Source organism: Camelus dromedarius, chromosome 6, assembly GCF_036321535.1.
Source record: "Camelus dromedarius isolate mCamDro1 chromosome 6, mCamDro1.pat, whole genome shotgun sequence".
Lineage (NCBI taxonomy): Eukaryota > Metazoa > Chordata > Mammalia > Artiodactyla > Camelidae > Camelus > Camelus dromedarius.
In genome coordinates, this window is record NC_087441.1 from 73,964,028 (window position 1) to 73,977,733 (window position 13,706).

Consider the following 13,706-nt stretch of genomic DNA (forward strand, 5'->3'; position numbering starts at 1 on the left):
AATTTCACAAAAGGGGCCATCAAATCTCTGAGAAAGGACGTGCCAATTTTTTATGCAAAAAACACAGGTAGGATCTTTAAGGTATCTTCTACAAGATAAGAAATCTGCCATTCTGTGTGCATTTCACATAATCCTTTAGTTTTTTTTTTATGTATGTACTCAAGACACATTTATTCTTTCTCTCCTTATTTGCAGGGCACTTTGAACCCCTATTGTGTGTTATGGGATGACTCAAAAACGTAAGTGACAGATGTTTTCTTACATTACTTTGGACTAAATATTCAAAGCACATTAAGTTATTTCAGCTGCCTTCTAGTCAAAAGGCAGATGATAAGTTAGTGCGATGTGAGTCACACTGGGAAAAGAAACAGTCCCCTTCCTGAATCTGCAGGACAGCATGATGAATGTGTTTGTGTGATAACGCCATCAGGTTGCATCCCAAGATAAGCTTGTGTTACCTAGTGTGCAAGGCACATTGCGATGTGAATTCCATGAGGAGTTTTTGAAAAGCTCTAATATTTTACAATTATAGAAGTTCAAATGCTATTTCAACATTTTGCCCTAGTCATTTGACTTAGCATTGCAGAACAGAATAGCAATCTCTGTGGTCATTTAGCTGATGCATCACTGACATGACCTTGAATCTATTGTCAGAGTAATGCAAAACGTATACGGCCCTTCCGAATTGTTTGGTTGCAAAAACACTGAGTGGCATTTAATTTTCTTATTCATATATTTTATGAATTCATGAAGACGAAAGAAAATAATTGCAATAAAGAAGGACAAACAATTCTTCCACGTATTCCTTTGTTTGTACAAGTAATTGCAATGTATCTGGTCAAAATCATCTTAATCTCACTGGTAATTCTATGAGGTTTTGAGGTCTCAAAGAAGAGAAAAATCCATGATTAAGTCTTCATTAGACTCCTATTCTTTAAATACTTCTGTGGATTTATTCCACTGTAGTAGCTGGATTATACAGTCTTGGTTTGTTTTGTTTCGTTTTGCATGGAGATTGGATAAATGTTACGAAGTCCCCAAAGCTAATACCACCATGTGTGATGCTGTCATTGGGTTCTTTGTATTCTATGATTTTCCCCAGTTTTCTTCACCCCACATCTGATCTACAGCTAAGGTCTTACAGTCTCACTTGTCTCTCAACAGCAGTCATTGGAGAGTCTAGAGGAGGGACATTCTTAGACTTTCTAGGTAAAGAGCAAACCTGCTGGCATTGGGCTAATTCTTCGGATACTGATGTAATTTAAATTACAGTATTTATGTGGGTGAAAAAAATCAATGATATTGAAATTTTTTTTTTTTTTTTGCTATGGATTCTCATACTCTAGAGATCCTCTTCTCCTAGAAACCTTAACACCTAAAGGAGAACCCCAGCTTCCCGTAGTGACAACATGAGCTAGATCGTCTCACTGACATCATACTTTTTTTTTCTTTTTGAAATCTCATAGAGAAATCCACAGCAGTCTAATTTTTTCAAGCTCTCCTCTTTACCAACAGCCAAAGAAGATGTGGGTAGTATATTCTGAGGCACTGTTTAGTACGTAGTACGGCCGAGGGAAAAATAAAATACTGCAAAAATCAAACTGAATGTTCTCTACTCAAGAAAAGCATGCCGTCGTAAACACCTGATTACAGTCCCTTGCTTATCTCCATGAATAATACCCAACTTTAGCTTTATTATCTTTTTAGTGAGTAGATTGTGCTTCTGTGTTGATCCAAAGAGGGGAACGTGTTGGTTATTCCAAAAGAATTGTGGGACTTAAAGGGATATTCCAAAAAGAAAGAGCATCTCCTATTTTGTGTTTCTCTTGGTTTTCTTAAACAGCTTGTCTAAGGTGTAAAGTTTTTTTTTCATATTTTTTGTTTTACTTTATTGAGTTATAGTCAGTTTACAATGCTGTGTCAATTTCCAGCGTAAAGCGCAATTTTTCAGTTATACATGAACATACATATGTTCATTGTCGCATTTGTTTTCACTGTGAGCTACCACAAGACCTTGTATATATTTCTCTGTGCTATGCAGTATAACCTTGTTTATCTATTCTGCATATGCCTCTCAGTATCTACAAATTTTGAACTCCCAGTCTGTCCTGTCCCAACCCTCTCCCCTCTGGCAACCACAAGTTTGTATTCTATGTCTATGAGTATGTTCCTGTTTTGTATTTATATTCATTTGTCTTTTTCTTTTCTTTTCTTTTAGATTCCACATATGAGTAATCTCATATGATATTTTTCTTTCTCTTTCTGATTTACTTCCCTTAGAATGACATTCTCCAGGGACATCCATGTTGCTGCAAATGGTGTTATATTGTCATTTTTTTATGGCTGGATAGTATTCCATTGTATAAATATACCACCTCTTCTTTATCCAGTCATCTGTTGATGGACATTTAGGCTGTTTCCATGTCTTGGCTAGTGTAAATAGTGCTGCTGTGAACATTGGGGTGCAGGTGTCTTTCTGAAGTGGGGTTCCTTCTGGATATATGCCCAGGAGTGGGATTACATATATATGTTCATGTATAACTGAAAAATTGTGCTCTACATTGGAATTTGACACAACATTGTAAAATGATTATAAATCAATAAAAAATGTTAAAAAAAAAGTTAGACTAAGTGAGGGAGCATATAGCTCATATATGCTAAGCATATAGCTTAGCATGCACAAGACCCTGGGTTCAATCCGCATTACCTCCACTTAAAAAATAAATTAAATAAATGAACCTCATTGCCTCCCCTAGCGAAAAAAAAAGTTAAAAAAAAAAAGTTGGCCTGAAAGCTCGACTGAGGTACAGATGTACCATTTTCACTGCTGTATAACTAGACACTGACATATAATAATTGCTCAATTGTTTTTAATGAATGGATAATAAATGAATGAATGCAAGCATTTAAAGTAAGGAAAAAAACATATATGAAAATAGACAATTAAGAAGTTCGAATTATAAACAACATTACAGCAACATAAACATATGAAGTCAGACTAGGAATAGACTTAAGGTGTTAAGTTTAATTTAATTATAAAACTATTAGTGCTTGAAGTCAGAGTTCACTTTAGGACTCAGTCACCCTGGACTTTCTATAACATCTGCTGATAACATGACTCCTATCCATCACAAAGCACATGTCTTAGCTTTGCAAAATTCAACTTTTGAATTGTCCTTGGAAAAAAACTATTCTGTGAGAGGTGTGTTTAGCTGCCTTTCAAATTAAAATATCTCCAGAGATCGGTGCAGCTCATGTTTCCGTGATGAAAAGTGATCAAAAAGCTTTCAACGGTGACAGGACTTCTGCCCATTGCACTTTTACCAGACTGTTTCAACATTAGATTGTTTTTCTGAGTGAGTTTTAAACAACGAAGGTTAAGACAACTTTACTTCCTTTCTTCACATCTGTCCTTCCACTTTGATCATGTGCACATACACAGTAGTTTAATCGATGCTGTGATTTTTAACTTTGAGTGCAAGACCTCCAAGTATAGTTAATAATGAAAAGGTACAACTATTTCTTTTTATTCACAGAAAAGGACTGAACTAAAAGATGTTTTCAAGATTGCAGTAACAAAGTTGAAATTAGAAGTTGTCTTCTAATTTTGGTTTGGTACATTTATTGAGGCATACATGACATATAACATTGTGTTAGTTTTAGGTGTGAAACATGATGATTCAATATTTGTATACACTGCCAAATGGTCACCATGATAAGTCTAGTTACTGGCTGTCACCATATATGGTTACATTTTTTTTCTCATTATGAGAACTTGTAATATTTACTCTGTTAGCAATTTTCAAATATGCAATACTGTATTATTAGCTATAGTCACCCTGTGTGCTGAACTTTACATCCCCAGGATTGATCTATTTTATAACTGGATGATTTACCTGTTGCCCCTCCCCCTTCACCCATTTCACTCACCCTCATCTCCCCTTCCCGCTGGAAATATCAAGTTGCCTGACTTTTAAGTCTTTAAAATTAATTTTGAATTACAAAAGTAATACATGAGTATCTTTTATGTATAAAAACACAACTTCTAAGGCAAAAGACCCCACTAATTATTGTTACCTTAGGTCTCCATATCCATCCATCCACCCCTCCAAGGTCACCCCTATCATACTCTGTTATGTATAATTTCAGGCATCTACTTATCCATTGAGATAAGTGGGTACGTGTCTAAATTAACATGACTTTGACATACTGTATTAATACTTGGCATCCTCAATTTTTAATGCAAGGGTTATTATGGAGGTTTTTAAAGTTTTACTACATACATTTCATTCCTCGTACTGCTGCATTGAATAGACATATTGTACTTGATCTAGTGTTCCCAATATTGATGGCATTGAGGTGCTTTTCAATTTATTTTATTCTGCATACTTTCTTCTGTGTCCCTCCTTGAGATGGTCTCTAACCGTCAAACATGTTACCCTTTAACCGTCAAACGTGTTACCCTTTTTTCTTTTTGTAGAACCCTATTTTAAATTCTTCACGGCATGCATTGCTTCTTTCTTATTTATTTGTGTTGCCCATTGTCTGAGTTCCCCAGCAGAAAGCAAGTACCATAAGAGAGATGCTTTATCCTGCATATTCACTGAGTGCAGCCTTAATGCTTAGGATACCTGCCCATAGTATGAATTCAACAAATATTGATTGGTTAGTTTTGTACAAGAATGAGTATTTGAATATTTCTCAGGTATCCTTTCTACTTTGGAATTATTTTCACTTCTGTTTCATTTTATTAGTGACATTTATTTCTAGCAATCATTAGCGCTAACATGGGAAGTTGGAAGGGACAATCCTTCAGCTTGCTATAGTACTGAGGTCCAGTATAAACAATTAACTTTTTCTCTCACAGAAGTCTACGATGCTGATAATCCCAAATAAGGCCATTTTATTTTACTCTGATGAGACACAACAGTTTCAGACAATTAGAACACAGTTTTATTCTGCTTTGACTAATTAACAGGATGCAGAAAATGCCTCATCATGGGTGACACATGGAATAAACTGAAAGGACTTTGCTCACTTCAGAATAAATGCTTATTTTAGTTAGGAGAAGTGTTTCTTTTTACATTTTTAAATGATTTCTTTTAATGTAACTTGTAAAATTATCATTTGTGTGATTGATAATTTGCACGTTCCTGGGGCTAGTCCAAATTGGATCTTGTGTGGTGACTACATCCCCTGGAAAACCTATAATCCTTTATATTGACCTATAGTTTTTCTCCATGGGTCTTAGTAGCAGCATCTGATGTTGTCAGCTCTGTGAAGTGTCATATTTGTTTTCATAAATGTTACAGAGTTTCTCTTTTCTTTCTTTTTTTATTGAATTATAGCTCATTTACCATATTATATTAGTTCCAGGAGTTCAACATATTTGAATAGATTACACTCTATTTAAAGTTACTGAAAAATAATAGCTCTATTCCCCGGTGCTCTACAATATATCCTTGTTGCTTATTTATTTTGTACATAGTCGTTTGTACCTCTTAATCCCATCCCCTAATCTTGCCTGTCCTACTGTCCCTCTTCCCTCTGGTAACCACTAGTTTGTTCTATATATCTGTGAGTCCGTTTCTATTTTGTTTTATACATTTCCTTGATTTTTTAAACATTCCATGTATAAATAAAAACATAGTTTTTGTCTTTCTCTGTCTAATTTCACTAAGTATAATACCTTCTAGGTTCATCCACTTTATTGCAAATGGCAGAATTTCATTCTTTTTCATGGCAGAGTAGTATCCCATTGTATGTATATACCACATCTTCTTTATCCATTCATCTGTTGATGTACACTCAGATTGCTTCCGTATCTTAGCTGTTGTAAGTAATGCTGCTTTGAACATTAGGGTATGTGTGTCTTTTCAAATTAGTGTTTTTGTTTTTGTTTTTGTTTTGATATATACCCACAAGTGGAATTGCTTGATCATGTAGTAGTTCCAATTTTAGATTCTGGAGGACTATCCATACTGTCTTCCATAGTGGCTGCACCAATTTGCATTCTGAACAACAGTATACTAGGGTTTGCTTTTCTCCACATCCTCACCAATGTTTGTTAAATTGTAGACTTTTTGATAATAGTTATTTTGACAGGTGTGGGGTGATATCTTTGTGGTTTTGACTTGCATTTCTCTGAAGATTAGTGGTACTGAGCATTTTTTCATGTGCCTTTTGACCTTATGTATATCTTCTTTAGGAAAATGTCTATTCAGGTCTTCTGCACATTCTTCAACCAGGTTGTTTGATTTTTTGATATTGCATTGTATGAGCTGTTTATATGTTTTACAAATTAACCCCTTATTGGTCATATCATTTGCAAATATTTTTTTCCCTTTCTGCAGATTGCCTTTCATTTTGTCGATGGTTTCCTTTGCTGTCCAAAAGCCTTTAATTTTAATGAGGTTCCATTAGTTTGTGTGTGTGTGTGTGTGTGTGTTTGTTTGTTTGTTTTGCCAGATTCAAAAAATATTGCTACAATTTATGTCAAAGAGTGTTATGCCTATATTCTGTTCTAGGGTTCTACGATTTCAAGTCTTACATTTAGATCTTTAATCCATTTTGAGTTTATTTTTGTATATGGTGTGAAAAATGTTCTAGTTTCATACTTTTACACTTAGTTGTCCAATTTTCAAAGCACCACTTTTTAAATCTATTTTTTATTTAAGTGTAGTCTGTTTACAACATTGTGTCAATTTCTGGTCAAAGCACCACTTATTGAAGAGACTGTCTTTTATCCATTACATATTCTTTCCTCCCTTGATGTATTTTAATTAACTATAGTTTTGTGGGTTTATTTCTGAGCTCTCTATTCTGTTCCATAGCTCTTTGTGTCTGTTTTTGTGTCAGTACCATGCTGTTTTGATTATTGTAGCTTTGTAGTATACTTTGAAGTCAGAGACCGTGATATCTACAGTTTTGTTCTTTTTCCTTAAGATTACTTTGGCAATTCAGGGTCTTTTGTGGTTCCATATGAATTTTAGGACTGTTTATTCTAGTTCTGTGAAAAATGTTATTTTGATAGGGATTGCATTAAATCTGTAGATAGCTTTGGATAGTATGGCAATTTTAATAATATTAATACTTCCAATCCAAGAGCATGAGGTATATTTCCATTTCTTTGTGTAATCTTCAATTTCCTCCATCAGTGTTTTATAGTTTTAAAAGTCTTTCACATCCTTGGTTAAGTTTATTACTAAGTATTTTATTCTTTTTAATGCAAATTCATATGGGATTGTTTTATTGCTTTCTGTTTTTAATAGTTCTCTATTAGTGTATAAAAAAGCAATAGGCTTCTGTATGTTAATATTGAATCCTGCAACTTTATGGAGCTCATTTATTAGTTCTAATAGTTTTTCTGTGGCATCTTTAGGGTTTTCTATATATAGCATCATATCATCTGCAAATAGTGAGAGTTTTACTCCTCTTCCAATTTGGATGTGTTTCATTTATTTTTCTTGTCTCATTGCTGTGGCTAGGACTTCCAGTACTGTGTTGAATAGAAGTGGAGAAAGTGAGCATCCTTGTCTTCTTCCTGATTTTAGGGGAAGGCTTTCAGCTTTTCACCACTGAGTATGATATTAGCTGTGGGTTTGTCATAAGTAGCCTTTATTCTGTTGAGATATGTTCCCCTGTATCAGTTTTTATCATGAATGGATGTTCAATTTTTTTCAAATTTTTTTTTCTGTGTCTATTGGGATGATCATGTGATTTTTATCCTTCCTTTTAGTGTGGTATATCACATTGATTGACTTGTGTATGTTGAACCATCCTTGTGTCCCTCATATGACATTTAACGTAATTACTGACATAAGTGCATATTTATCAATAATTACTTTAAATGTCACATTTTTCCTTGGGATGTACTGGCAACTATCACCCTGGTAGGAAGTGGATTTGGAGGCAGAGGGGCTAGGGCCACAGCCAGGTGTGAGGTGGGACTCCTACTCTCTCAGTGGCCATCCCACCCTATCAGGGGAAAGGTTAGGACCAGTTACTGGAGCAGAAGCCCTGAGAGTTGGGTCTGAGCTGGCTTTGTTTCCTCTTAATGTGTACTCTCCTCTCTCCCAGCACTGGTGCCTTCACTCCAGAGGTGGTGAAGCAGGAGAGGCTTGTGAGGGTGCTTGTCCTGGGTCTGGGTGTGAGCTGTGGTGACCCTGGCTGTAGTCAGTGCCCCAGGTGCTTCTGATGCACTGCCTGTGTAAGCAGCTGTAATGGTTGCCCCCACCCTGTTTAGATGCTGCTTCAGGTCCGAGCCTACTTGGTTTCTAATTACTGAGTTTTCTCCTTGGCTGGGCAGTCTTTTCCCAGTGCAGAGCTGCATAGTGAAGCAGAGGGTCCAGGGTCCAGAGTGGTCACTCACCTCAGGCTGGGACATGTGCCAGGGTGGGCATGGAAACCAGCCAGCAATCTGTGGAGTTTCAGTCCACCCTCTCTGCCCTGTTTCACGAGTAAGCAAATGTGTGCATTCTCATCACGAGCAGAGTCCAGGCCTCCCACAGCCCTCCTGTTAGTCGCACTGGTTCTCCAACCAGTTTGGAGACTCATCTTCTTGCTGTTGGACCCCATGTTTGGGGCACCCAATCTGAAGCTCTCACCAGTCACTCCCCAGAGTGGATCTAGATCTCCACCCATATATTCTCCTGTTTCCTCTGAGTCCCCTCCCAGGGAAAGAAGTCCCAACATGCTCTCCTTCCTTCCTACCCAATTTCTTGTGGATCTTTCTTACATCCTTGATTGTACAGGAGTTTTTTTTTTTTTTTTTTCAAGTTTGCAGTTAGTTTTCAGTGAGATTTGCTCCACACATAGATACATTTTTGACATGTGCATGGGAGGAGGTGAGTTCCATGTTTTCCTGCTCTGCCATCTTGATCTCAGTCTCCAGAGTTTTATTTGCATGAATTTTTATTATAACTGTTTAACTGTTGATACACAGTTTTATCAATCTCCTTATAACTTATTTTCCTGCCTGGTCATTGGAAACAAATACTTTTACAGACTAGACTTTAAATTTCTCTACATGTCAAACTGATTTATTGGAGTTGGAAGTAACAACAGTCACATCTTGGCTGAGACTGATCCTGGCTTGTTTTATCTCAGAATTAAGTCATCGAGTTGAAGTGGTTCCTCTGCTTTGCTTTTGTTATCCCTATTTCTTCATACCCGGGACAACTTTCTCTTTTTTGTCTTTTTTATATTGGGAGGCATCCTTTCATTTACCTCGCAGTATGATTGTATGATTCTTAGAAAATATAAAACTAACCGTCTAGCCCCGTCCCATCACTCCAGAGGGCTTGCAATTATTGCTCTTGCTTTTCTCGTGACAGGCATACCTGTGTCATTAGAAGACGCAATATTGTACTGTTAGGAACACACACTTTCAGAAAGACTCGTTAGCTCTTAGAGAAGTTCAGAGCAATTACAGACCACGTTGCTATTATTGAATAACCAACCTTTTCCCTCCAAGTAATAACCCAATGATAGAGCTCTTTTATAGGCTCTATTCAAACTGCTAGACTTGGGGAAAACTGATAAGGACAGAACTTAATCCTTTTAATAACTTATGGTTATTGTGAGGAAGCAAAAAGAACAAGGAAGAGATCTTGTTGGAGACTTAATTATAAAACAGTTAAGAAAGAAAATAGACCAGTTAGCTTCAAAAACCAACCAACCAACCAACCAACCAACAAAATCATAGAAAAAGGCATCAGTCACATTTGTGATTATCAGAGATGGGAGTGGGAAGAGGGGAAATTGTATGAAGGCGGTCAAAAGGTACAAACTTCCAGTTTATAAGATAAAGAAGTACCAGGGATGTAATGCACAACATGATAAATATAATTAACACTGCTGTATGTTATATATGAAAGTTTTTAAGAGAGCAAATCCTGAGAGTTTTCATCATAAAGGAATTTTTTTTTATTTCTTTAGATTGGTATCTATATAAGATGATGCAATGTTCATTAAATTTATTGTGATAATCATTTCACAATGTATGTAAGCCAAGTCATTACACCTTAAACTTATAATGTGCTGTATGTCAATTACATCTCAATAAGACTGAAAGGAAGAAAGACTAGAACAGTTACGTAAAACAGTAATGTGATCGTCTTATTGTTATAGGGGAGAAATGGAAGCATTCTTTACAGACCTGCAGTTACCTAACTGACGCCTTTTCTTGATAAGCAATGAAAAAAGAAAGTCTATATTCAAAATATTCAGCATACTTATAGCCATGATTCCAGTAGGTAACTGTCAAGAGAATTTCATAGTGATTCAATTAACCAGAGACAGAATTTTAAAACTACTTAACTTCAGAAAGTGTTATTACTTTCATTGCACAGGTTGCTCTTTTTAAATATGTTAAAATTTCACTGAGGGCATTGTAGAAGGGAATACTTTAGAAACAAATTACACAGTTATATGACAAACATACAGCTTTCAGTCTTCCAAGTTGACATTGTTATGTGCAAATTCTAACTGTCCGATATAAGCCCCAGGTGTCAACACGTTCAGTGTTACTGGGGAGTCTCTGAGGTCCTGTCTGCTTTTCTATAGCTAGAGAGGTAAAAAAATAGCTATTTCTGAGTGGCGCTCATTGTAAGTCTGCCTCGGTGAGTATATCCAGAGCCCATATGGATCCAACTGCAGAAGCAGTTAAGAGAGTTTTTGGTATTTGCATCCAAGAGGTCAGGATTCCATGGAATTTCCCATCATCCATTTAGGTTCAGTGATCAGTTATCTAATAATATAAAACCACTATGCTTTTTTTTTCCTCTTGGTTACATTCACAGTAACAGAAATAAGTATATTAGACCCTTGCATGGTTAAAAAGTCCTTGTAAATTAAAATGTACCCAATCTCCAACAAATTAAATGTTTTATCATGGCTAAAACTAATCATGCCCAAGTTCATAACAGTTACTGGCTTTCAGATTTATCATTGATAAAATTTTTACTTCTGTTTGCAAAACAACTGTGCTCTTCTAAAAGTACTACAAAAAGCAATAGCAAAACTTTAGTTTTCTGAGAAACTGGAAATATAGTTAAATATTCATTGACAATAAACTAAATGGAGCTTTCTTTACTTTTGTTCTTCTGCCTTAGACTGTGCATTACTTTTTAAATTTTTCTGATATCCACGATGGTGGTTTTTTTTTCTCATAAATCTATTATAATTCAAAATGACCTTGTTTCAGGTTTCTTCAGGAAACTTTTTCCTTTTCATCCTTTAAAATGTTTTTAAAAATTTTAGAATGTTTTAAATTACATCATAGATTTTATGCTATTTAATTTAATTTCCTAAAGGCGTAGTTTTGGATTTGTTAGTGGGGATAAACTATCCCTTTTTAACTGATAAAGTTTACATAAGTGCCTCTAATACTATTAACAACCCATTATGTCCATTAGTGTGAGCTATAAAGTTCAAGAAACACTGCATTATACCTTTCACATGTATTCTGTGGACCTATATTGGAAGTAAAACGGTGCCACGCATTTTTTTAATTGTAACCCTTGCCTTGATCCTCTAAAGTGGAAGTTGGCAAAGTATAGCCTACAGCCTGTGGGACAAATCCAGACTGATACCTGTTTCAGTAAATAAAGTTTCACTGGACAGCACTCATGTCTATCTGTTTACATTATTGTTTATGATTGCTTTTTTCCTACGTCTGCTACATTGTAATGGAAGCCATATGGCCCAGAAGTCCTAAAATATTGACTATCTGGTCCTTTACAGGAAAAAATTGGCAAATCCCTGCTCCAGTGTTTTCAGCATTTTTCATGTCTTGGCACACATAGAAAATCATCATACAGCATATTGGGATAAATGAATGAAACATTTGTGAACTGAGTCAGGTTAGGGTGCCCAGGGGTGGAGAGGGCCAATATCTCTATTAGTTCTGAAAAATTCCTACTCACTGAGTTTTTTCAAATGCATATTCACTTTAATGTTTGGTCATCCTCTAGAACTCTAAAGAATGCTGTTTCCTGTTCGGCTCGTATCATCCTCTCTTTTCCGGATTTTCTGCTCTGTTGTTTTTTTACTTTTTTCTCTAAGTAATATAATTTGGAAACATTTTTAACCTAACAATTCAGTTCACTATTTCTCTTTTCCTTTTTGTCTAAGCTGTTGTTTAATTATCCACAGAGTTTTGATTCTAAGTTATTGGCTTTTTTTTTCCATTTCTTGAACTTGATAATTTTTTAATCTATGAGATGACTTTTTAGACTTTTGTAGTTTATGCAGGTACTTTTAAGTCTCTGTTTCCTTTATTTTAACTTTGTAAGCACAGTTTTATAATCTGTGGTTAGTAATTTCTATATTTGAAATTTTGTAGGTCTATTCTGCCATCTTTTGTTTTTCTTAATTTCTTAACTTTCACTCATAGGACCTCATTTCCAAGTATGCTAGGTTATGCCATGCTGACTGTCCTTACGATATCATTTGTGAGGATTCTTTGAGGCCTGGTATAAATGTTTCTTCTTCCAAAGATGATTTGTTTTGCCTTTTCTGAGCTCTTGGTGATACTGCTACCCAGGATCCCAATTCAACCCAGAAGTTACCTGGACCACAAGTTGCAAATCCACATGAGGGCCATTGTCACATTCTTTTCCCACATATGTTCCAGCATTTCTATCAGTATTCACATGGGAGGACTGATTTGAAAAAAAACTCATTGCTGGAAATCTAAAATCTAAATATCTCATCACACCTATAATTATTTTTGTTGTTGTTGTTTTGTTTGCTTTTGTTTATTTTTTAATTTGCATTCCTTTTTATTGAATTATAGTCAGTTTACAATGTTGTGTCAATTCTGCCTATAGTTCTTGAATAATCCACCATATCCATTAGCATATCTGTTGGGAAACACTGCCCTAATTATGTCTATTCTTGAGAACCCTATATTCTCTGCCTTATATTGTAGCAATCTGATATTTCCTTCTAGACTTGAGTACTTCGGGGACTGGAAGTGTGTCTCATTCGTTCATCTTTGTAAATTCAACGCTTAGTAAAGAGATTTGCACATAGTGCTGAATAAATTCGTTAATTAATATGACAAACACTTTTTGAGAACCCATTATTTCTTCTGATATTCAAGGTTCCTGGCACATAGATTAGTGAACAGACAAAAATACCTGACTTACAGAGCTTAGATGGGGTCACCAGCAAAAGAAGTGTGATAAGAACATAAATATAATAGATAAATATATAGTGTGTTAAAAGGTAAAAATTTCATAGTGGGTTTGATCAAGACAGGAAAAGAGAGAGTGTCATTTAATTCTGTTGGTTTATTTGTATTCCTTTGATTAATTCTAAGATGCCATCATTTGTTTATATTGAAGTATACAGTCAGTTACAATGTGTCAGTTTCCAGTGTATAGCATGATGTCCCAGTCATACATATACATACATATATTTGTTTTCATGTTCTTTTTCATTAAAGGTTACTAAAGGATATTGAATATAGTTCCTGTACTATACAGAAGAAACTTTTTTTTTTTTTTTTTACTATTTTTATACATAGTAAAGGTGCCACCATTTATTTACACAATATTTACTTAACAAGTGCCCAGTGGGCGAGGTGTCTCTTCAGGATCCATCTCTGTTTCCTCAAGTTTGGCCAAGTGCTGGAACACTTGGTGGTCCAGTTCTCTGTCCTTTCCACGTAGCTCTCCCTAACTTAGCCCTTCCATCTT

At 35.5% G+C, this 13,706-nt stretch overlaps 1 protein-coding gene across 6 annotated transcripts in view; it reads left to right on the forward strand.

The window, feature by feature from the left end:
* Positions 1-13,706, forward strand: part of ADGRB3 (adhesion G protein-coupled receptor B3) — a 686,067-nt gene that overhangs the window by 399,209 nt on the left and 273,152 nt on the right. For all 6 annotated transcript variants that reach the window (XM_064486949.1, XM_064486947.1, XM_064486950.1 and 3 more), the window contains one exon: positions 196-239. In XM_064486949.1, the coding sequence (XP_064343019.1) occupies positions 196-239 (44 nt within the window). The remainder of the gene's footprint in view (positions 1-195; positions 240-13,706) is intronic.